Here is a 25,209-nt window from a genome sequence, read left to right on the forward strand (position 1 = left end):
TGTGTGTGTGTGTGTGTGTGTATATATATATATATGTATATGTATATGTATATATGTATATGTGTGTGTATATATATATATATATATATATATATATATATATATATATATATATATATATATATATATATATATATATATATATATATATAATATAAAATAAATGTATATTGTGCAAATGTTTTATTAAATGAAGATATATACATATCTATATAAGTAAGATGTATTATTATTATGATGTACAATCTGAGTAAGGTGTATTATTAGCCCCTAATACCAAGCAGGTGCTAATGATAAACAATTTAATATGTAGGTGTAGATTAAAGTATTCATATACTGAAACTGAAACAGCTGTGTTGGAAACTGGCAAGGAACAGCCAAACTCTGCTACTAAGGATAAGTTGTTAAAGGATGTTTAATGTCACAAGTAATACACTATGGCAAGTCTAAGCACAGCAACCAGACACATTGTATTCATAATGATTCAGCAAGGTCTCTCCCTGGTCTCTTTCAAATATTTGAAAACAGACTTGGGTTTCAAGATGTGTGTTTAAGCTATTTTGAAGAAGCACAAAGAAATAGGAAATGCTGAGGACTGTAGATATAGTGTTCTGCCATGAAAACGTAATGCAACAAAGGAAAGACACAACAAGCTAACTTCCTATTTAACATCGAAGTTCAGCAGTGCCATCAGGACAGAATTGGCAGATACCAGGAGGACACAGATACACCCATTATCTGTCTGGAGAAGTCTGGCCAGAATGGTCTTCATGGAAACATTGTGGCCAAACAGCCATACCTCCATTGTGGAAACTATGCAACTATGCATGAAAACATAAGAACTGGGGTGCGGAGAAATAGCAGCAGGTTCTTAGAACTGATGAGTTAATTTTTTTTTTATAATTGACTGTAGCAAGAGGCAGTTTCTTATAGTAAAAGGTCTGATAATCAGTACAATAATAAGTGCCTGCAGGTGACTGCAAAGCATGTTAAAGTTTTTTTTGCAGTTTTGAGGCTGCTTTTCTGCAACTGCAAATGAAGAATTAGTCAGGATTAATGGTGTTCTCAATGCTGAGAAATAGAGGCAGAAACTTTACATCATGCGATGCCATTAGGGAGGCATGTGAATAGCCCCAAATTTATTCTGCAGCAGGACAATGACCCAAAACCTATAGTCTTTAAAAACTGGTTTCAGCGTAGAGAGAAAAAAGGAGACCTAGAAGTGATAGTTTGACCCCTAAAAAGTTCTGATTTAAATGCCATCGTGAAATGGTATGAATTGTTATTACTTGAAGAGACAGAAGGATCTGAGGCAGCCTACATCCCCAGATGTTCTGTGCTTAGTTCTCCAATGTGTTTGGAACAACATACTTGCTGGGTTACTTCAGAAAATGGGTGCAATTTTACCTATAAAAATTAATGCTGTTTTGCAGGCAAAGAGTGGTCACACCAAATATAGATTTCATTTCTATTCATTTACTTTACACAAAAAGGAGCACTTCTATTGTTGAAATAATTCTTTCAAAATTTTTAGCGCATTACTCTTCATCTGCCTAAAACTTATGCACAGTGCTGTATATACTGAATATATCATCATTTTCCTGCATTTTTTCATTCACTTGCTAAAAAAAAAGGCAAAAGTCTCTCATGTCTGCATTTATTTTCTTTCTATGCTGAATCTGGTGCTATTTTAATTAAAAAAAAAGTCATCTTATTACACTTAAATTACACAAATCTGCAGTGCAAATTTTACACCCCTTTGATTAATTGTAAATCATTTTAAATCCCTTCATATCTATCCATTCTAGGTTTCAGTTGTAGCTTTTGCTGCAGCACAAAGCAACATTATTGTAATAGATTGCATGTGTTTTATTCTTAGCTTTTTTTTTTTTTTTTTTTTTTTTTTTGTGGGAGTCATACTATTCACACAGAGGAACTGTTGCACCATGTTCAAGAATCCATGCTCAATAAAATTGTGGGCATGCTGAGAGCTAGACTCTGGGAGGGTGTATGTGTGTGACTTTCTCTAGATAAACAGATTAAATAATTAAAGCCACATTGAGCTATCTAAGATGTTTCCCAAGATTAATCCTCTATTTCTCCCCTTATAACAAAATTCAGAAACAAATTATAACATTACCGTTATATATAAAAAAATTTTTTATAAACAAACAAAAATGTATACAAAGAATTATATATATTTTCCTGCATGTGATCGTATTTGCTTAGTAACGGATGATATTATCTGCATTGTTTTATTACAATGTTTATATTTTATAATCTATCCAAAGGCAGAGATCAGTCAGCAGGTGCAGATTGGATTTTTTTCAAGGAAGAAGTAGGAAGATTGCATCAATATCATTAGATAATCCTGCAGCGTGTGCATCTGGGCCGGGTTTTCTTTTCAGGGGGCTGCAGGTGGCAGACTTGAGTTCAGCTCAGCAAAACAGTTAAAAGCAGGAAGTGCTCACTAACTCCCTTTGTCAGTAGTGGTAACTGCACATCAGATACTTGCTTTGAAATTCAACTCATGATTTTGGCTTTTTTTATTTTACCATTTGGCTTATTTTATTTTATGGCATTGTTCTGGATCAATCAATGGAAGGAAATATATATATATATATATATATATATATATATATATATATATATATATATATATATATATATATATATATATATATATATATATATATATATATATATAAGAATGTCAAGCATTGTGTGTGTGTGTGTGTGTGTGTGTGTGTGTGTGTCTGTGTGTGTAATTGCTCATCCCACCTCATCTTGTTTGCTTCTTACAATAGCTAATAAGGCATTCAGGTGACTGACAGGTTAATAAAGAATTATAAGGCAAAAAAGATCAGGTGTCCCAATGCCTGAGCTCAGGGGACAACTGAAGAGCAGGTACTGACACATCTGTTACATTATGATGGAAATAGACAGGCTTAGAAAACTTTAAATTATTATCTTTAAGTTTAGTAAGTTCAGTAGAAGAATGGTGAGGATGGAGCCACCAGGAAGGAGGAAAAGAAGAAGGCCAGGGAGGCGGTTTATGGATGTGGTGAGGGAAGATATGCAGGTCGTTGGTTCGAAAGAAAAAGATGTAGAGGACAGGGGGGTATGGAGACGCATGATCTGCTGTGGCGACCCATAATGGCAGAAGCTGATAGAAGAATACATTCAGGGACACATACACATAATAGCTATCTTTATACTGCATTTTTCATTAATATTATTCTTGACATTGATAAAAAAATATCGAGTAAGAATATAACCAGTTGCACTTTTACTTTTAATAATTAACAGCTAAACTTGGCCACTATTGCATATATTTGAGGTTGTTGAATTTTTTCTCCTATTGAATGGAATTTTAATGCTCTAGCAATAGCTCTTATCTGCTCTAGCAGTAGCTCTGTTCTGCTATATAATCTGAGCAGCCCCCAAACACTAACTTCTAATGAAAATAGTAAAAACTAACAAATTACCTTTAATTAGTCAAATTTAACCACATTCCCTTTTACCACTATTTCAGCAGGAAAAAGAAAGAAGAGAGAGACAGGGAGAAAGTAAAGGGTTAAAAAAAATCTTAGAAAAGCTAAGAGAGAGAGAGAGAGAAAGAGAGAGAGATATGTGCATTTTTTAGGCTTTCTAAATGTGGCCTGCATGCCTGGGTGCATCCTTGCTGGGGGGAGTTCCAGTTCAGTCTGTCTGTGCTGCCTCTCTCAGATGGGTTCATTTCTGTCCGAATTCAGCACACTTATATAACAGAGGTCAGGATAAAGGCATGGGATTTATTTTTAATGATGAGACAGGAAGCACCAGAACATATTCGGTGGCCAGACGAAATGAATTGATTCTTAATTTATGAATGAATACAAGTTTCTAAAAAATGTAACAATCATCTCTATGCCATAGACCCATAGTTTTGTCTTGTTATTAAAGTGATGTGAAGTTTGAATATGGACAGATGTGAGAAATGTCAAAATGCTGTGAATCTTGTGAGACCTCAATGTTTCAATCTGTCTTCCCCAGATGGAAGCTAATATCATTTATAAAATGTTTTTAGAGCAGAGGGAGATAACATGTGGTCTGTGATGTTCAACATTTAGAGGAGAGAGAAAGAGAGAGAGAGAGTGTGTGTGTGTGTGTGTGTGTGTGTGTGTGTGTGTGTGTGTGTGTGTGTGTGTGTGTGTGTGTGTGTGTGTGTGTGAGATTAATATGCTTACACCCTTTTGTAATCCACATCAGAATCAATAAAATAAACACACTCTGCTGATAAAAACTCACTGCAAATACACAATTCACTGTTTGTTTTTACATACAAAGAAAAGACAGCTGCATTGTCAAAAAATGTCAGTGTTATTGTGTCAGCTATTTGCATTAGATTTTTATATCTATTATATTCCTTGATCAGTTTGACCATGTTTCAGAAACAAAAACACCAATAAACCTTGTTTATATCTCATTATTAACTCCATTATAAACCATTTCAATCAATATTTAGTGCAATGATGTTCTTTACTTCTCACAGATCATGGCTCAATGAGGATAATTCACTTGTTTTTCATTAAAAACAAATGCATAAATAATATGCAATAGTTCTACTTAATACCAGGATCTAGTCTACGTGCATACTTGGTTTCTGGTCCTCTTTTGTGCTGATTTTAGGATATTTGTGCAAAGTGCTAATAAGCAAAAAGTTTTTCCCCTTTTTGGTGCAGTAAGACACTATAGCGCTGTGATGTCTGTGACGGCAAGCATGAATGACTGAGAGCCCCTGTTTTTGGTTACCAGCAGCTGAGCAAAGAGTTCAGCCCTGTTCTTTCAGACCGTTCTGACCATTGTAAGCCTTCTCTTTCAAAGCTTCTGACCCAAGTTGTAGCGTCTAAAAAAAATTGTCACAGCTAATGTTGTGCCCCCTAAGACCATGTGCTATCTCAAGCACAAGCCTAGTACCCCAATTCTTCTCTGGTGCTCCTCCAACCAGTTTTCCAGTGAAAATCTGCTTTAATTCATAGTTGGTGTTTGCATTGCAAAGATTTTTATGCAGTATTTAGCTGGTTTGAAAGGCATATATTGCCTAAATGGGCAGTAACCTCTGAATGCCATTAGCCTTTCATCCACTGTGATGTTAGGTTCTGGGTTATAGAGTCCCACACTGTCCTAATAGCTGCCAGCTTGTCTGTCTCCTGTCTCACAGCCCATTATCTCTCAATTATCAAAAATATGAGAGGTCTCCAGAGACTTTGTGGCACAAAATATAACCCTGCCTGTCTCTGAATTGCACAACTCCTGCATTGATTAATGTTTTTATTTATTGACCTAAGCCAGGATAAGGACCCCAAATATGCATGTAAATGCATTTTATCCAGGTGTTTCCACTTCTCTCAAAAACACAAAAACTCTTCCTTCTTGATTAATTTCAAAAATATAATTTTCTATATTGAGTTGGGCATGACCAGCTTGCTGCCAAGTCAATGCCATTCTAGTGGGCCCTGGCACAGTCTTTATTATGTTTTGCCTGATGCATATTTGGAATGAAGACCAATGTGTTTCACCATTTTGTGATGTGAAAGTCTTGCTAAGAGGAATATGAAGAGCAGGTTAAAGCAGATGTAGTTTCATGCTGAAAATAATATTTGTAACTATTTTATTTTGATTTGTAAGCTTTAAAATTCATCAATTTGACCTGCAATGTAACACAAGGGTTAAGTCAGGTGTTTATTGTTATTCTTATGTATAGCTGGTGAATGTGCAACACATAATAGTACACAGACTAAGTAAGAAAGTACAAACAAATAAGAAAAATCACAGAACTATTGACTATACTTTCCAATCTGTCAGGGGGATTGTGTTTGCTTCATAAGTCTCCATAGAAGTGAATATATTCTACTCTAAAGTATGTAAAGTATTCAGATTTTATTTTTTACATACAGTTCATAGTTTGCCAGTGGGGTTCTAAATACTAAACAAAATGCTGGATTTTAAAAATTAAAGTTAATGGCTTTTTCCTAGCCAGATGTACATTACAGCACAGTAAAATTCTTTTTTCACATATCCCAGCGATTAGCTATGATTCAGTGGCCCCAGAGCACAGAGGGTTATGGCCTTTGTTCAAGGGCCCAGGAGTGGAGCTTGGTGATACTGGGTCTTAAACCCCCGACCTTCCAATCAGCAACCCAGAGCTTAATAAAGTAAACCGCAAAACTATTCTAGACATTTTCCTGAATTTTGTCAGGCTTCTGTGGAGTTTGAATTATATGAAGGAAAGCCTGGTTTACTTGTGAAATCACAGCTGCTCTGTGGCGCTTTTTGAAAAAGCATAGCAGCATAGAAATGAGATGAAATCATACATAGGAAGGAGAAAGGGGAGGGTGTGTGTGTGTGTGTGTGTTAGAGAGATAGAGGAAGAGAGAGTACCAGCGGCAGGCAACACACCCGCTAACGGCGCGCAAAGGCGAGGAAAAAAAAAAAAAAAAGCCAAAGAGACCACGGACAAAGAAAACATGGACGCAGCCACTGAGTGTATCTGTGTTCATCTACACCGAAATTCGTTACCAAACCGTCATCTCCAAGAAATGGACAACAATTAGGCCACATTAATGCCGTGGTGGGAAGGGAAGCATTGGTGCAAAGAGAGATTTTTTAATTCGTTTGGCCATTTCGGGAGCTCGTAATGGCTGTTACTGGAAGATGCTGCAGCTGTGGGGAAAATGTGCCTCTTCTGTCATTTTTGATCTTTTTCCTTTGCTGTGGTCTTGTACTTGGACAAATCCGCTATTCAGTCCAAGAGGAATCTGACAAAGGAGCGATCGTGGGTGACATTGCGCAAGATTTGGGGTTGGACGTTGCAAAGCTCTCAGCTCGAAATATGAAGGTAACGGCCGACGGAGGAAAACGGTACGTAGATGTGAATCCAAAAAACGGAAAACTGTTCGCGAACGAGCGAATCGACCGCGAGGCGTTGTGCGACAGGAGCGGCGGCTGCGTTATGAATTTTGATCTGCTTCTCGAAAACCCTTCCGAGGTCCACAGCATCGAATTGGAGGTGGTCGACGTGAACGACAACGCGCCGCAGTTCCCAAGAGACGAGTACCAGTTGGAAATAACGGAATCGGCGTCGCCTACTTCTCGTTTTCCCGTCGAGCACGCTCTGGATCCAGATGTCGGGACCAACTCAGTCCGATTTTACCGGCTCGGCCCAAACGAACATTTTGCTCTCGATTCCAACAAACCGTCGCCCAGCAGCAAACACGTCGAGCTTGTGTTAAAAAAGCCTTTGGATCGCGAGCAGACGCCGTATCATCAGTTGATTTTGACAGCGTCTGACGGCGGCACTCCATCACTGACAGGTACGGTGAAAATTAACGTGCGCGTCTTAGACTCAAACGACAACAATCCCGTGTTCGACAACTCTGTGTACAAAGTGAAACTGCTGGAAAATTCACCAAAAGACACACTAGTTATTAAATTAAACGCCACGGATCAGGATGAGGGAACAAATGGCGAGGTGTTTTATTCGTTTAGCAGTTACACTCCGGAAAGGGTCAGGCAGGTGTTCAGCATGGACACCAACACTGGAGAAATCCGAGTCCGGAGCAATGTGGACTACGAGGACACAAACTCGTATGAGATGTACATTCAGGCCATGGACAAGGGACCAGCTGCTGTTGCTGCCCACTGTAAAGTGGTGGTGGAGGTAGTGGATGTGAACGATAACGTTCCAGACATTGTGCTCTCATCCTTGTCCAGCCCGGTGCGAGAGGATGCCCGTGCTGACACCGTTGTAGCCTTGATCAGTGTGACTGATCGGGACTCTGGCCCAAATAAGCAAGTGATGCTAGAGATCCCACCCGGCCTTCCTTTTAAAATAAAATCTTTCAGGAACTACTACACTTTAGTAACCTCTGCCTTCTTGGACCGGGAAACCACAGCAGCCTATAATGTCACCCTCAGTGCCACAGATGGTGGCACTCCACCCCTCTCTTCAAAGAAAACCATTCAGGTGGATGTGGCAGATGTTAATGACAATCCACCACGGTTTGAGCAGACCTCTTACACTGTGTATGTTATGGAGAACAATGCACCTGGAGCCTCTCTCTGCACTGTCAAAGCTCTTGACTCAGATGTGAATGAAAATGCCCGAATAACTTACACCGTTCTGACTGACAACAACCATGGAATTCCTGTCACTTCTTATGTTTCCATTAAGCCAGACACAGGTGTAGCTTATGCTCTTCGCTCCTTTGATTATGAGTCACTTAGGGAGTTTCACTTCCAGGTAAAAGCACAGGATGGGGGCATTCCACCTCTCAGTCGTGTGGCCACTGTCTACATCTATATAATGGACCAAAATGATCATCCTCCTCAGATTGTGAATCCTCCAGCCAATGGGACACGCTCCACAGAAACAGTGCTGAAGAACATTGAAGCTGGTGCTCTGGTCACCAAGGTGGTTGCATATGATGCAGATGCTGGACAAAATGCTTGGCTCATTTATGTTTTGGATCAGTCCTCTGATCTAGACCTGTTCAAAGTGCATGAGCACACGGGGGAGATTCGTACAACACGTCGAGTCCTAGAAGACAACTCAACCTCTTTTAGTCTCACTGTGTTGGTAAAAGACCATGGAGATCCAGCTCTTTCTTCTACTGCCACCATCAACATAGCTGTTATGGAGGTGCCACCTAAAATTGCACCTGACCCCAAAAAGATAGTTCGTCCTCACAGCACACCTCTCTTTTCTAAAGTAACACTCTACCTAATTGTAGCTCTTAGTGCCACAACTTTTGTGTTTCTTGTGACAGTGGTGGTTTTAGCAATAGTCCGGTGCCATGCCTATTGTACACAACCTGGCTCATGCTCACCCTGCTGTGTGTCTCAGAAGAGCACACAAGATGGTGGGTCTGGAGGAGGTGCAGGTGGAGGGTCTCAGGGCAACAACAATGTGGTGCTCCGCCGAGATCTCAAAGTCGAACCTCATTACATTGAGGTTCGGGGTAATGGCTCTCTGACCAAAACATACTGTTACAAAACCTGTATGACTGCCACATCAGGTAGTGACACATTCATGTTCTACAACACGGGCCGGCCCATCAGTGGGACATGGGGTTCGGAGCGCTTCTTTACAAGTGGCAGTGGCTTTGTTCGTAGACTCAGCATGCCCGATGCAGCAATACAGGTGTGTTTTTAGATTATTGCATATGTACATATATGTATATGCACTCTGTCTAGATGTTCTTGTTAGCAATGATTTGTTTCACCAAATATTAAATTAAGAACTTTTATTTTTTATCATAGAAATGGGCACTATGTTATTTTCACAACTGTGATAAATCCATTTACATATGAAGGCAACTTGACTTTTTTCTACTTGCTTGGTGTACTTCATATCTGAGAAATGTATGGCACTGTGGTGCATTATTTAGAAATACCAGATATTGTTTTGTATTTGATTTAACACTTCCAGCCTGAGCTGAACCTCCTTATCCACATTTTTACCTTTGTGAATATGTAAATATTTACCTTTACCTAACTGAGATATCTAAGGAACCTTTAAATACTTTTAATCTTATTACTGGTTTATTGCAATAGCTGCAATTCCACACAGCAGCTTCAAAAAACACTGCACCACATAGATAACATATAAAACATAAAAGACAAAACTAAATATGCATTAACAATGTTCTTAAATACTTTCACAATGGATGCTGGCATTGTACACAATATTTGTGTACTATGTGGCCAATGTATAATTGCTGTGTAGTCATGATCAGTGGAATGGACAGGACTATTGTAGGTCTGCTGTAAATAACTAATCTGAACTGGTTATTAGTTGACCCAGGGTAGATTTACTATATTTAGGCTGAAAATCTGACAGATTTGCAATGTTGGAATAAAGAACACATAGTCAGAGATTCAGATTGCTGCCTAGTCTTTGAGGAAGTGTGTGAAACAGCAATTTGTGTGTTAAAAGCCTAAAGATATGGCCCTTATCTGCCGTATAGGAGAAATTAACCTCCTGATTTAATTCTCTGTCTGGTAAATTAGATTGTGTGATTATGCACATGCTCCCTCCCCTCTGAATTCACCTGATCATAGAATATTATTTATCCAATTTATTTGGGTCACTTAGTAATGCTGTAGCATAGCACATACCCAACCCAGTTCTTTACTAGGACAAATATAAAAAGATTGGATGATGATCTCCTTCACAAAGCTTTGCCTGTTGAAAAGTGTATCAGTAGATCAGTGTGGACATTTTGGCAGATTTGTGAAGTATGCTTATAGGTATATTGAGCTGTACATCCATGTGCTCTATAAAGACTTTAAATGCACTTTAATAAGATTTATTACATTTTGGTGGTCTACACAAGCAGCCCATCACTCTTAACATCTCATGTACTCATGTATTTTTTGTACTTGTAGTGCACAATATGTGGTTCATTTGTTCATTTGTTAATGGTTAATGGTTAGTCTGGTTTCAGTGGCTTTGTGGCCAATGCTCTTGGGATGGAGGATGCTGTAATATCACATTACATACAAAGGATCAGCTGGTTACTTAAGATGATGTCATTCTATTTAGTGAAAGTGAATTAGGTAAATAATGGTGGGTTGCAGGAGGAGCACAAAAATTTAAAGGGAAATTGGTTTTTGGAAATATGGTGCTTATGTGGACTGTAGATTGAGGTTATAGGCAAAGGGTGGGATTTAATGAAGAGATGGTGGTAAAACCATCTGCTGGACAACTGATGTAGCAGTAATTCATCTGAGTAGCCCCTGGCTCCTTACAGAGCTTATGAGGTCCTAAACAGACACAAATACACATCTAGAAAAAACCATACACAGAATAAATACTGCAACTCCAGGGCCTGAGCTTATAAGCATCTCTGTTAGACACAGCTTATATCAGAATTTCATTCAGGAGACTCATACATAGCTTCATGATTTATTGATGAAAATCTCTCTAACCCTGTTCCACCCCTCTCTCTTTCCCTCTTTCCCTCTGTCTTTCTCAGCCCAAGGGACCGAATGCTGACTGGCGGTACTCTGCATCTTTGAAGGCAGGAGTGCAGAGGTAAGCACTTCTATTCTTAATCTCTCCAAACCATTTCAGTCTGCACCTACACAAAGCAGGATAGAAATCCAATCCTTTATTTTTTTGTTATTTTATTGTACACAAGAATCTTGAGTATATATTGTTCCCTGTCATATTATATATTTACTACAGTATAATAAGAACAATTCCACTTAAAAACAAAAAAAAAAACTATAAAATAGAAAACATTGGAGAACAAATAATAGGAATATGGAAAGAGATTAATGATTTGCAGTAGAAAGAAAAATCAGACATGAGCACCAGAAGCTGCCACCAATGTAAAATAACCACTATTGTAGCCAACAGCAGTGTCTGCTTTTATTACAGACAAACAAACAGACACACACACACACACACACACACACACACACACACACACACACACACACACACACACACACACACACACACACACACACACACACACACACACACACACAATCAAGCAGATCTGAAGGATATAGGTCATCAGCATTCTCTGTACCACATGCTAGGTCCTTCAGTCCTGAGCTTGAAGGACAAACTGTGCTTAAAAGTCCCCCCACCCCTCTCTCTCTCACCCTTTTCTTTCATTCAGTCACTCAGATACACACACACACACACACACACACAAACAATGCATTTTTGCATAATAACCTTTCCTTCTCATTTGCAGTGTGTATTTATATGCATGTATTTGTATCACAAAATTATTATTATTTTTTTTTTATCTCACACTCAGGAATTGGTATGAGATAAACCAACACACTTAATGTGATACACGCACAGACACAAACACCCATGGATGGTTTCATGCATCTGTATTGCGAGCATGAACAAAAACACCTTTGAGAAGGATTTCTTAATATTTACTTGGGTTCAATATTAATTCAATGTTTCACCAAATCAAGGGGCATTTTTTGAGACCACATATGCAGAAGAAGGTGAATAGAGCAGTTCTCGAAGTGACTTTTGTTGCCCTGTGTCCCATCCTGATGTAGCAAGTTGGCCCTGGCAGGTTGCAATAAGCAGGGAAATAGGCAGGGCAAATTACCCAAATACTTTGAGCATTCATGATATAGGTGTTTCAGGAAACAACCAACAACCAACTAGAGTTCTTTTCAAGATGACAGCGTAGTCTAACTAAAACATTACATTATCCATCTATCTTTATTACTTGTGTTTTGGAACTGTGTATTTGACCAACCTGTCCAGCACCATTATTCATTCCTGGCTCTGAATTGCTGTTTTACACAATCACATCTAAAGCTCTCAAGTTCTCTGGCCATATCTATAATATGAACCTTGTGTTCCAGCAAATCACAGGATAATCTTCAGCTCTAATAGTATTAAAAAATCCATCACAGCCTAAGTATGTCTCTCTATCTTACTCAAACAGAGAACATACAATGAAACAGATCCAAAGAGTTTTTAGTGAGCTGGACACACCCTCTGCTGCATTGCAGATACATTGCTATACATGCATCTTCTTTGTGTCTCATTTATTCATTAGGAATGTATGGATGCTTGCTGCTGACATCTAATTGCTGCAGGAGCCAACACTGAGGTTGTTTGAGGACAGAGAGTTTTTGATCAGCTAGAGTATTTTGTAGGAGTAGAGGGTGAATAATTGAGATTTTCCAAACAGTTTTTGAGATAATGTACAAGAACAATTACTGACAGTAATGACAAAATATGGCAAATAAGTACATCACCTTTTATTTTCAGTTCTCCCTGCCATCTCCCATCACTTTTTTCCTTCCCATAACACCTTCTCTGTCTGTCACTTTCAATTTCAGCATCTCTCTATGGTTGGTGCCACTCATGACTCAAAGTACAACAGAATTACACTCTTTCTCTCTCTTTCGTACACACACACACACACACACACACACACACACACACACACACACACACACACACACACACATATACACACACACACACACATACACACGCATACACAGATACATCAGATCATGAACATACTTGTTAACATGCTCATACTGCTAAATCACACACTTCCATATGAAATCATTGATGCATATCATACGTGCATACACATGCACACAAGCAGTACTCTGATATAACAACTTTTATATAGGTTTTGTAAAATCTTATTGCTCACATGATACTGATTTTTTCAATAACAGAAACTAGTAGTGCAGCTTCGAATCATAAATGTTTATGTTGCAGCTCCGTTCACATGGAGGAGACCTCAGCTATGATGCAGGGTGCACAAGGTATGCTTGTGCAGAACTGGCCTACAGTGTCCAGTGCTGCAGGTAAGGCTCTCAATTTTTTTTTTCAAGAGTATCTCTTGGACAGATTTCTCAAAAGGCCTCAAATTTCTCAAAAGGTCTTGATCACATGAAAAATAGGGTAACAAAGCAGCAAGAGACTATTTGTTTTCTATATTTGTGCCATGGAGATACAATGTTTGACAGCATGACACAATAAAGTGACAATTCCAAATTACTTGCTAAACAAATCTAATGATAATTATGGTCTGACATACATTTACAAATGTTTTCTTTTACAAATTTACTTTCCAAATCATGTCCATTGAATAAACCTTTCCCCAGGTAGACAGGGTAAATACATCTCTGCAATGATCAAAAGAAATGGGAGGTGCCTGAGCTAATTTTCAAAAGGTCTAAATATTGATGTATTTATTTTTTGTAATTGTACAGACATTTCTAGAATTCTGTTTTCACTTTGTCATTACAGGGTACTGAGTGTAGATTAATTAGGGGGAAAAAATAATGATTCTAGTATCAGGCTGCGCCATAAAAAAATAGAAAATACACTGAATTTTGGGTAATATTATGGTGATTAAATGAAAACCGTGAATATTTACAAGCGAAAAACTGAGTGGCAAGCTAGTGTGAAATGAGAAACCTGGTCCTTCTTTTGCTTGCACAGTTTGCTCTGTAATCTAGTGAAGTGATGCTTCCTAAATATCTACTACCAAGACTTGTAATTAGTCTGTGTTTGTGCTTAATTATTAGCTGATGCTGTGTTTCAAGACAGGATATATTTGGTAGAAAGCAGCCTGAGTTAACTTAGGATACTTAATAAAATGTAAAGAGCGATTTTGTTAACCCACTTACATCTCTGTGTCAATCACAACACTTATGTCCAATCTACTTGACCTTGTATATTTACAAAGCTTCTGGTCTGGATATTAAATGACACAACACAGGGGTAGGCTTTGGTTAGTGAGTTTGTTTAGTTCATATTTGGTATTCATCACAGATCCAGGCAGACACAAATTTATTGATCTGCTAGATTATTAAGGAGATTGGAGAGCAGCAAGAGAAAGGATAACTGAAATATTGACATATACTGTATATGATCTGGCATACTCAATTTGACCTGTGTGAGTGTGTTTAAAGACAGACAGGGTGGTAGCTATTTTTTTATCATTTTAAATGGTTGATAAAATCTGAAATGTATACACACTGCTTTTAAAATATTTGCAAAACCTTTATTGACTAAGATCTACACTTTTGTTGTGTAAGCACTGCTTTATCATCCAGCAGATGGTAATATATTTAGTTCAATACTTCTGTTCAGCAGCAATCACTGAGTAAAAACAGGAGCTGGGAAGGTGATTCACAAAGCAGAATGGAAATAAAAAAAGATAGAACAACTGAAGAGTAAGCAAGAAGAAAGTGAATGAGAGTGTACTCTTCATGTGGAGTTTAAGGATATTGAGGATAAGATGGAGGTGGGTGCTAAGAGAACGCAAAAGGTAGGAAAGGAGCATTTGAGGAGTGGCAGTCCCCTGCAGTGGTCCTGTTGCTAGGCAACAATGTGTGAGTTGTTGCCAGGCAACAGTGCTGAACTGGGAGAGAGAGACTGCTGCAATGGCAGAGAGTGGGCTAGGAGCAGCAAGGGAGGCAGTTTCCATAACAACCATTCATGCTCGGAGAGAAAGAGGAAAAAGATGGATCAGAGAGGCAAGCCTGGTGTGGTGGAGGACTAAAGATGCCAGTGGGCTGAGCATATGCTTATTTAAGAATAAAAAATGTTCAATGTAGTAATTACGCTTAAAATACATTAAAAAGAAATTATAGACATGCCAAACATGGGATAAAAGTGGCATTTGTGTACAAACATTTTACCCAAATATATCTGGGTACCATGTTAACCTGCTTACTGAGATTTATTTAAAGGAAAAAGAGATGTAGAAAAAAAGAATGTGTGAGAGCTGTTATATTTATCAGTGTGGATGCTGCTGGCACTGTCTCACACCTGGAGTGCATTCACACTAAACTGGCAGGAATGCACTGAGTAGTCAGAGAACGACAGAGCAAGAGATGAAATACAAAGGGAAAGGCTGGCAAGGAGTTAGTATAAACAAGCACACACACACACACACACACACACACACACACACACACACACACACACACACACACACACACACACACACACACACACACACACACACAAAACTGATGTCAGGAAAATTATGTTAGAGGTCTGTATCTTCTAACAATCTATAATTCTGACCAGGACAAGACGTTTCACAGGGTATTTCTCTTGAGAATATGCTATCGCTGTTCTGCCCAGAGAATGCTTTTTAGGCAAATTAAATCTACCAAACCGAAGGGTATATGCAGAGTGGGCATGAATGTGTGTGTGAAGATGTACTTTAAGAAGTAGAGAGCACATTCTAGGTCTGCTTAAATGTAATCATCTGAGCCCACTGCAAGACTACACACAGACTCAAAAACAGATCTCACAGTCTAGTCATAAGTAATATACACACACACACACACACACACACACACACACACACACACACACACACACACACACACACACACACACACACACACACACACACACACATATGTAGAAAATATACATACATGTTGCTCAGTGTTTTCACCAAACCCAACTGTGATCAACACCTAGAGAAACTTATAAGTTTTACATCTTCGGTGTTGAATCTTCTTTTTTCAGGCTTTGGTTAATTGAGGTTTAACTCAAAGATAATTAAAAGTTTAGAGAATTATATTTATAGAAATGTATTTATTAATAATGACAAGTGCTTGATTTAGGACAGAAAAAATGTAAAAGTAACTATATTCATCATATTATTGGCAATTATAAATTACCTATGAAAAATAATATTATCACTCTTATACAGATGGAGAAGCTGAAGGACAACTGTCTCCTCCTGTTGGAGCTGGGATCAACAGTAATAGCTGGAGCTTCCGTTATGGTGCTGGGCCAGGCTATGGTCCTCCACAGGTCCTGAAGCCAGGTGAGACCCCTCCTGAAGCCTTCATCATTCCTGGCTCACCTGCAATCATCTCCATCCGGCAAGACCCTGGCGCCATGGATGAGAAGGGGGACTTTATTAGCTTTGGCAAAAAAGAGGATCCCAAGAAGAAGAAAAAGAAGAAGAAGGAGAAAAAGGACAAAAAGGAGAAGGGCAAAGATGATGGCGAGGAGTAATGAAGAATTTGGCAGTTTAAAAACAACAACCTGCCTACTGAACTTACAGAAATAAAAAAACAAGAAAAACAGAAAAAGATATACATCATAGAGAAGAAAAGAGCCCTTTAATTGCCGCTCTCAATTGCTGATTGGGAGATTGATTTGACAGCCCCACCCAGTGCTGAGTCTCTTTTCTCTTTGTGCTTGACATCAAATGACCCTAAACCTCAAACCATGGCGGCTCCCAAGAGGCAATAATTGGCTATTTTATTACTCTCTACTGTGCTACTTAGTCTCACTACACATGTTTCCAAGACCCAGTTATGGCATATATTTCAAAGTATGATACATAAATGGCATTTTAATCTGTAGGTATAATATATACAAGCGGTTATTTTGGACATTCACATGATTCCATTACTATGTCAGGAATTCTTATTGTAAACAACCAAAAGTTGTTAAATTGAAATATAATCTGGTAAGCACTGTGTGTGATGCGATGGAAAACCACTTCAGGGGTAGTATAATAGTCGTTTAAAATGAGGGTTTGTGCTCACAGAGCCCCCTGCTGCCTATGAGTGGCACACTACTGCTGAAACCTCACGTGTGCTTTACTCAGAGTTGCAAAAAATAAAATAAAAAATTAATAAATAAACAACCTACAAATCTAAAACCTAAATTAATTTTTTTATTCATTTGAAAGTATAGTTTTAAATGTATAAACTTGTTCCATATTATAAATTCATAGTTATGTCAGTAATATAGAATCCACCATCTAATATGATCAATATGAATAGACCACATTAAAGCCTATGTAATTTAAGCAGGAATGTTGCTTGTTGCTTCCTTTTAGACAAGGCCTGGTAAACATTCACCCCTTCAAGTGCACCACAGCTTTGGCTTTCAGTGCTTATAGGTTTTGCTCGTGCTGTCTCTTCCTCAGTCCTTCTTTAGATTTACAGCCGTGCACAATCAGAACAGCTCTAATGTGGGACTGAATAACAGTGATAAGACAGGTTTTGACTTGTAACCTGTACAGTCAGATCAAGCCTCTGCACTGTTACTGGAACTTATGACAAACACACAAGCCACTTCCATCTTAGCAAAGTGCTCAAGCAGCAATGAAAAGAGTCTTGATTATTATTTTTTTTTACGGTTTGATCTACATCTATTCCAAAGAGTGTAGTTTGGTATACATAGATGTACAAATAGCTAAATATGGTAATAAAGCATGCTGAGCTGCATGATATCACTAAAGAACTCAGCAGAAGCTTTCATGCCTTTGATTTTATTTTATTTCCATTTTGTAAGGATTCATGATCCCTCTTTTTTTTCTTTCAAAATAATACTTTTCTTTGTCTCGGCAGTAGGGCTATTAAACAAAGGATAGGATGGATGTCAGTGCTGCTATAATCGACTACACCCACAAACACACAGTACAGCCTTTTTCAGGTGTGGTTAAGTGCTGCTTGCATGTGATACACAGATAAAACCAACCATTATATATATATATATATATATATATATATATATATATATATATATATATATATATATATATATATAATATGATTTTCAGATTTACTTTAAACCATTTTTCCTGTAGTTAGAGACACACTGTCAAACAAAACACATAGACATATATCTAATTGCTCATATTCTTTTGTATAAGCACATGCTATAGGTCATTGATGCAAAACCACATGGGAGACAATGTAGTCCTGATGACATCAATGTGAACATAAACATCCTAGATATATGTATTGTTGTAGTGTTATGGAATAATATTTTTTTTTTCTGAACCATACATATATTTGAACTCATGAACAAATAAATTAATGTTGAACCGCTTCAAATATCCCATTCATTATCAACTTTGTTTTCCAATTAAACTTAAAAAAATCACAATAAAAATATCAAAATGATAAAAACATCTAACAAACAAAAAAAAAATTGTGTATGTACTCTGCTTGTATGTAGTGAATGTTTATTAAGTCAATAAGTGCTGAGATAGCGCTGTATTCTTGACTTTGACAATGCAAATATATTGAACACCTTTTTTTGTACACCTGCTCATCAGTGTAGTGGTGGATTTGTGTTTTTTATTTTTTATTTTATTTTTTTTATTTATTTCCTTTTCCCATTTTTTTTTATATTACTTTATGAAATCTGTTAACGTGTTTTGTTTATAAACCACAAATAAATTTTTTTCATAAGTACCAACAATTGTTATATGCAATTTTTTCTTTTTTTTCCTGAATCTTTAGGTTAACATCAAGCAATATTAAAACAAACAGAAATAAATTAATCCACAGATTAAAAAAAAAAAAAAAGGTTTCTGAAGTCAGAAGAAGCAGGTAGATGGTATACAGCACATACAGCACATACAGCAGCTTATAAAAATACAGCTACAAGTTTAATACACTGCAAGTTATTATTTGTTGTGCAATATACATTTTTATACATTTTAAACTGTGGCCTTGTTAGACAGTTCAGTTAGAGTTTAATGCATGAAATAATTATTATTGTAAAATATACTACTAAGCGAAAGCATGCAAATATTAAACTTATTAAAGCATTATTTCCAAGATTCTTAATCAACAGCAGTGCAGGCAAAATATTAAATTACACATTTTAAAAGAATTTTGTGCAAATGCAAAAATGTAATAAATGTATGAAATGCATAGTATGCAATGTAAACACAAAATATGTGTATGTGCAAAGTCCAGATGTAGATTGGGTCCGTGTTGTTTTTTGAATAAGGGTGTAAATGATTGAATGAGGGTGTATTATATGTGTATGTGTGTGCAAAGTATACAGATGTAGTCTGAATAAATGTTATGGTATAAATGTTATAAACAATACAACGTTTATCAGTTCGGTAGATTTGGATATTTACAAAAAATAACCATAATGAATAAGATACAATTAGACATATGGCTGGTACAATATCACTCCGTCGTCCTCGGATCTTCTCGTCGCTGTCTGTGCTGCTGAAAACTAAATCCGGTCATACAGCTCTTATACACAGGCATGTCTTCCCGCTTTATCGCCACCGAAGCACTGCACATTCCTGGTTTGCCTCACAGTGTCGCCATTCTCCAATTTTAAGTTCTCTGTCAAAGAAACACATTAATTATATTTTCAGAGGACAACGCAAGGATTCTGCACCACTAAAACAAAGTGGAAAATGCGTGTATCTACGTCTGCTGTTTGTAGAATAACCTGTAAATAATATAAATAATAATAATTAAACTTATCGCAAAATAATATATCTGAAAGACGCAAACATGTCAAGGATAAAAAGTATATTATTTTGGACGTTTTCAGCCCAGCTTTATTCATTTTTTAGCTCCGTCATTGTGGGAGACGTTCGGTATTCTGTCTCAGAGGAATCAAAAACAAAATACGTTTTCTGAAGCTTAAGCAAAGCTCTTCCCCTGGATATTAAAGGGTTAAGATCACGCAAAGCAAGACCAAGGTGAAGTGTGGTATTGTGGAGTAGATCTGGAGTAGAGTCTTGACATATCGTTATTTTAGAGATAATCGGGAGTCATTGTGTGGAATAACCTCACCTTGTGCTTTGCATTTTGAGTTTATTTTGGAAAATCCGCTTGAGCTTCATAATGTTATTGTAAAGGTACAGGACGTCAACGACTACACGCCCGCCTTCCCAACTACTTGATGTTAACGACAATGCGCCAGTGATTACAATTAAATCTCGTATGAACCCAATTCCAGAGAACATTGCTGTTGGTTCAGAAGTTGCTATATATAAATGTAAAAGACCAGGATTCTGGTAAAAACAGTAAAATTGGTTGCTTCATTCCCAATCAGTTACCATTAAAATTACAACCATCTATCAAAAACTATTTCACCTTAATTACTACGGCACCACTCGATCGCGAGCAAGTAACTGAATATAATGTTACAATAACGGCGTCAGATTGAGGTACACCTATTCTGTTCTCAGATACGATACTCAATATCAAGGTGTCAGATATCAATGACAATTTTTCTGCCTTTATGCAAAAATTATAAGCTAATATGTAAACGAAAATAACAAACCTGGACATTATATTGCTGCTGTTACTGCAAGAGACCCAGACTGGAGGCAGAACGGTACAATACTGTATTCTCTGGTGCCCAGTGAGATAAATGGTTTTCCTGTGTCCTCATTTTTATCCATTAACTCAGATACTGGAGTGATCCATACTGCCAGGTCATTTAATTATGAAAATATCCGAAACTTCAAGTAGACTGGTATAGGGTAATGATCAGCATAAACAAACCTAGAGAAAGACCAATAATATAAAATTCACAAACGACATTGAATCCAGAAGTAATTATGATTAAATACATGACTTGAGGCATGTTGCAGAAGCAGTGTAGCTTGATTTCGGTTTTTTTGTTTGTTTGTTTGTTTGTTTCAAGTACGTATTTTTTTTTTTTTTATCACCACTGTAAATTATTCTAAATGGGTAACCTGGACTGGGACTAAGTTTAATTTAGGTAAGACCTTGCAAATGGAAATTGGACCAATAGTTGTGACTAATGTAATATAACACATGTATTCCTTTTTTTTGTCTACTTGTTTTTATGCGTCATGAAACCTATTAAGCTTAACTACGTCTAATTATTTGTTAATCTGCTTTAATGCAAATTCCAATAAAGAAAAAACCGGACAAACTGAACTCATGTGAAAGTAATCATGACAAAGTAAGGAGATGTCCAATAACAAGACCCGGAAAGAGAGAAGTTTCTAATCAAAGCAAAATGCTTTACGCGCTTTAGCATTCATCAAACAACATTTATCGCTACAGAAATTAAGTCACAATTGTCGAATTTTAAATATTTGTTTGCTCTCTACACGAGAATATTATCTCAATGCGTATGCGTATGCACCACTCACTGTGTATTTAATATGACGAAGACTGTTTCAGCACCACCGACTAAAAGACAGCGTCTAGAGTAGATTTGACCAGATTAGTGCAATGTCCTGTAAACTAAAATTATTTATTTTATTGTACCATATTATAAGATTGTGGATTATGCAGAAGGTAACCTGATATTTAAAAATTATTTCCCCCCTCTTTGTGACAATCATCATTAAAAAATAAACTGTTACAATTTTTATACCGTCTATACATCCCCAAATACCGTTTCATATCGTGAATTTACTGTGAATCAATCGGTGATATTACAGCATTTGGAAAACTGTTTGCTTACTGTTGCGTTTTTGGGAGATTGTTATAATGTTTAAATATCACACCTCTACATTAGCAAACTAGTTTTTTTAAAAGAACAAATCCTGTAAAATGACGCAGTGTATACTATGAACAGTATCGTTAAAACTCGTTCATAAATGCTGTGGCAAATAGGTGAAAGACTGGTATGAGGGTGTAGAGAAGAGCACGTTGCAGTACTCTAAATATACTCAAAGAGTCGCTGTATACCGAGAGACGAAAAATAATTCGCACCACCCAGTACGAGTAATGTTCCAGCTTTCCCTGAGACCGAAAATCATTGATACAGAAACTTGTGTTCACTGAGGACTGTACTCCAGAATACAGCACCATTTTAAAATGAGAACGGAAAAGATGATATCTTCATTTATGACATTATGTCATTTGGCATGGGTATTCATCATCATTCGCGCTGTCCGAACAGATTTGAGCTACACATTCCCGGAAGAAACAAAGCATCAATATGTGATCGGAAATATAGCAAAGGATCTCGGACTTGACCTGAAACGATTGTCCGCTCGTAAAGCTCGAATAGAGACGGAAGGCAGCAATAAGCGATACTGCGAAATTAATGTGAGTAATGGACATTTGGTTGTGGCGGAAACAATAGACCGAGAGGAGCTCTGTGGGTCGAAAATTTCTTGCATTCTTAATTATGAGCTTGTGTTGGAAAATCCACTTGAAGTGCATCGCATTTCACTGCAGATTGAGGACACAAACGACAACGCGCCGAGATTTCCTAATGGTCGGATAATGTTTGATATCCGGGAATCAGCAGTTAAAGGAGAACGTTTCCCTTTGGATGAAGCTCATGACTCTGACATAGGCCAAAACGCGGTTCAGGGATATTCACTTGAAAGAAATGCTCATTTTGTTTTGTCAATTAAAGAAAACGCGGACGGAGGAAAATATGCGGAACTGATTTTGGATAAAGAGCTGGATCGTGAACTGACGAATGAAATAGATTTAATATTTACTGCGATTGATGGAGGGACTCCACAGAGGTCTGGTACTGCTCTAATCCACATCAATGTGCTTGATGCTAATGACAATAGCCCGGTTTTTAGTCAGTCTGTGTATAAGGTTACTCTCGCTGAAAACGCACCGTTGGGTGCAGAAGTAGTTACAGTGAGCGCTACAGACGCTGATGAGGGCGTGAACGGGGAGGTCAGTTATGAATTTAGTCGAATATCTGATAAAGCATCAAAATTATTTTCTATTGACAAGACAACTGGTCATATTACAGTAACAGGAAATATTAATTATGAAGAAGAAACTACGTATGAAATGAGAGTTCAGGCTAAAGATGGCCCTGGCTTAGCATCCACTGCCAAAATTATTTTAAACATTACTGATGAAAATGATAATGAACCCAGAATTATAATTAAATCATTAAATGATCCAATTTCTGAAAATTCTGAGATAGGAACTGAAGTGGCAATAATTAATGTTCAGGATAACGATTCAGGAGATAATCGAAAAGTCAGATGTTCCATTCAAGAAAATGCTCCTTTCCAATTAAACCCATCTATCAAAAACTATTTTTCTTTGGTGACCACACGTTTATTAGACAGAGAGATGACACCAGATTATAATATAACAATCACTGCTACTGATGGAGGCTCTCCACCTTTATCAACATCCATAACCTTCCATCTATCTGTATCTGACATCAATGACAATCCACCTGTATTTGAGCAGCTGTCATACACTGCATATGTAATGGAAAATAATAAAGCAGGAACATCTATTAGTGCTGTTAATGCAAGAGACCCAGACTGGAGGCAGAATGGTACAGTACTGTATTCTCTGGTGCCCAGTGAGATGAATGGTGTTCCATTTACCTCGTTTGTATCCATTAACTCAGATACGGGAGTGATCAATGCTGTGAAATCATTTGATTACGAGAAGTTTAGAGACTTTAAAGTTCAGGTTGTAGCCAGAGACAATGGTTCTCCTCAACTCAGCAGCAATGTGACTGTGAGTGTGTTCATATCAGATGAGAATGATAATGCCCCCCAGATTTTATATCCTGATCCAGAGGGAAAGCCATTTATGACAGAGATGGTCCCTAAAGCTGTTCTTTCTGGCTCTTTGCTTTCCAAAGTGATTGCTGTGGATGCTGATTCTGGACAGAATGCATGGTTGTCGTATCAGATCATCAAATCTACTGATCCCGGACTTTTCACTATTGGGCTCCATAGTGGAGAGATCAGGGCTCAGAGGGACATTACTGAATCTGACAGCATGAAACAGAACCTTGTTATCTCAGTTAAAGATAATGGGCAACCACCTCTCTCTGCTACCTGTTCTGTATATTTACTTATTTCTGATAATCTTGCTGAAGTTCCAGAACTAAAAGACATAAATTACAATGAGAGCAATTCCAAACTGACTTTCTTTTTGATAATTGCACTGGTTTCTGTTTCCACCTTCTTTCTGACTTTCATTATTCTGATCCTGGCTTTGAGATTTTGTCACAGAAGAAAGCCCAGACTGTTGTTTGATGGAGCAGTGGCCATTCCCAGCACTTATCTTCCTCCCAATTATGCAGAAGTGGATTGTACTGGAACTCTCCGTAGTTCTTACAATTATGACACATATCTAACTACAGGGTCACGCACCAGTGACTTCAAGTTCATCACTTCTTACAATGACACCACACTTACGGCTGATGGAACTCTGAAGAAGGTTCAACAAGAGACTTTATCTGCGAATTTGATTACACTTAACAATTCAGAAGTGGAAAATGAGGTAAGATAAGATTTTTTTCCATATTTTATAAAACAATAACAATAATAATTATTATTTATTTTCTCTTTTTTTCTCATGCACACAACTGTAAACAGGGAATAATTTTGTTCATACAATAAGAACTATATGAGTTCTATCTTTATTATTGTTTAATGGTAGATCAATAGTCTCAGAAAGCAGTACATGTGTCTTTTAAAATTAACTATGCACCCTATCCAAAAAAGAATGCCCACTGTTGCTATTGACCAGACAGATGAGTCTTGATCCTCAGGTTCTTGGAAAAGGACAACCTCTCTTTTCAAATATGTACAAATACAGTCTTTACACTTTTACATCAGAATGCCATTTAGTGCACTTTTTATTATTAAGATTACATCAGGATCAACCTACAGTTTTTTGCCATCCTTAGGTCATGGCGTCAACTTGCAAATTCTTTTGTCTTATTCCTTTGTCTGCTGTTTAATATTGTGTGATTGACAAGCTTTTTTAATATATTACATACTGAAGGCGTTGAGCAAATGTTTGGTATTAGACAATACAGCATCAGATGTTTGTTTGGAAAGTATAAAAAGTATATTTTGGATGAGAATCAGAATGTACAGTAGATGTTGGAGAACTCACAGTACCAATATTGCCTTGAAAATAATGGTATTTTTTTTCTTTATTTTTGGG

At 37.4% G+C, this 25,209-nt stretch overlaps 1 protein-coding gene, 1 long non-coding RNA gene and 1 pseudogene across 16 annotated transcripts in view; 2 read left to right on the forward strand and 1 right to left on the reverse strand.

The window, feature by feature from the left end:
• LOC310741043 (protocadherin alpha-C2-like) overlaps positions 1-16,643 on the forward strand; it is a 76,993-nt gene extending 60,350 nt beyond the window's left edge. For 13 of the 14 annotated variants that reach the window (XM_083568397.1, XM_083568394.1, XM_083568395.1 and 10 more), the window contains 3 exons: positions 11,022-11,080; positions 13,277-13,365; positions 16,245-16,643. In XM_083568397.1, coding sequence (XP_083424523.1) covers positions 11,022-11,080; positions 13,277-13,365; positions 16,245-16,555 — 459 coding nt within the window. In that variant the 3' untranslated portion in view covers positions 16,556-16,643. Of the gene's footprint in view, positions 1-3,217; positions 9,185-11,021; positions 11,081-13,276; positions 13,366-16,244 lie in introns of those variants that run through there. The other variant, XM_083568393.1, reaches the window with a different exon arrangement.
• Positions 1-25,209, reverse strand: part of LOC310741112 — a 318,731-nt gene that overhangs the window by 220,795 nt on the left and 72,727 nt on the right. Inside the window, exon 2 of the long non-coding RNA XR_014537837.1 lies at positions 18,917-19,653. This is a non-coding gene — a long non-coding RNA (uncharacterized lncRNA). The remainder of the gene's footprint in view (positions 1-18,916; positions 19,654-25,209) is intronic.
• On the forward strand, positions 22,035-24,546 carry LOC310741524 (protocadherin beta-16 pseudogene; annotated as a pseudogene). The gene has a single exon. The product of its transcript is annotated as a protocadherin beta-16 pseudogene (transcript).

This window comes from Silurus aristotelis (genome assembly GCF_946808225.1).
Source record: "Silurus aristotelis genome assembly, chromosome: 18".
Taxonomy (NCBI): Eukaryota; Metazoa; Chordata; class Actinopteri; order Siluriformes; family Siluridae; genus Silurus; species Silurus aristotelis.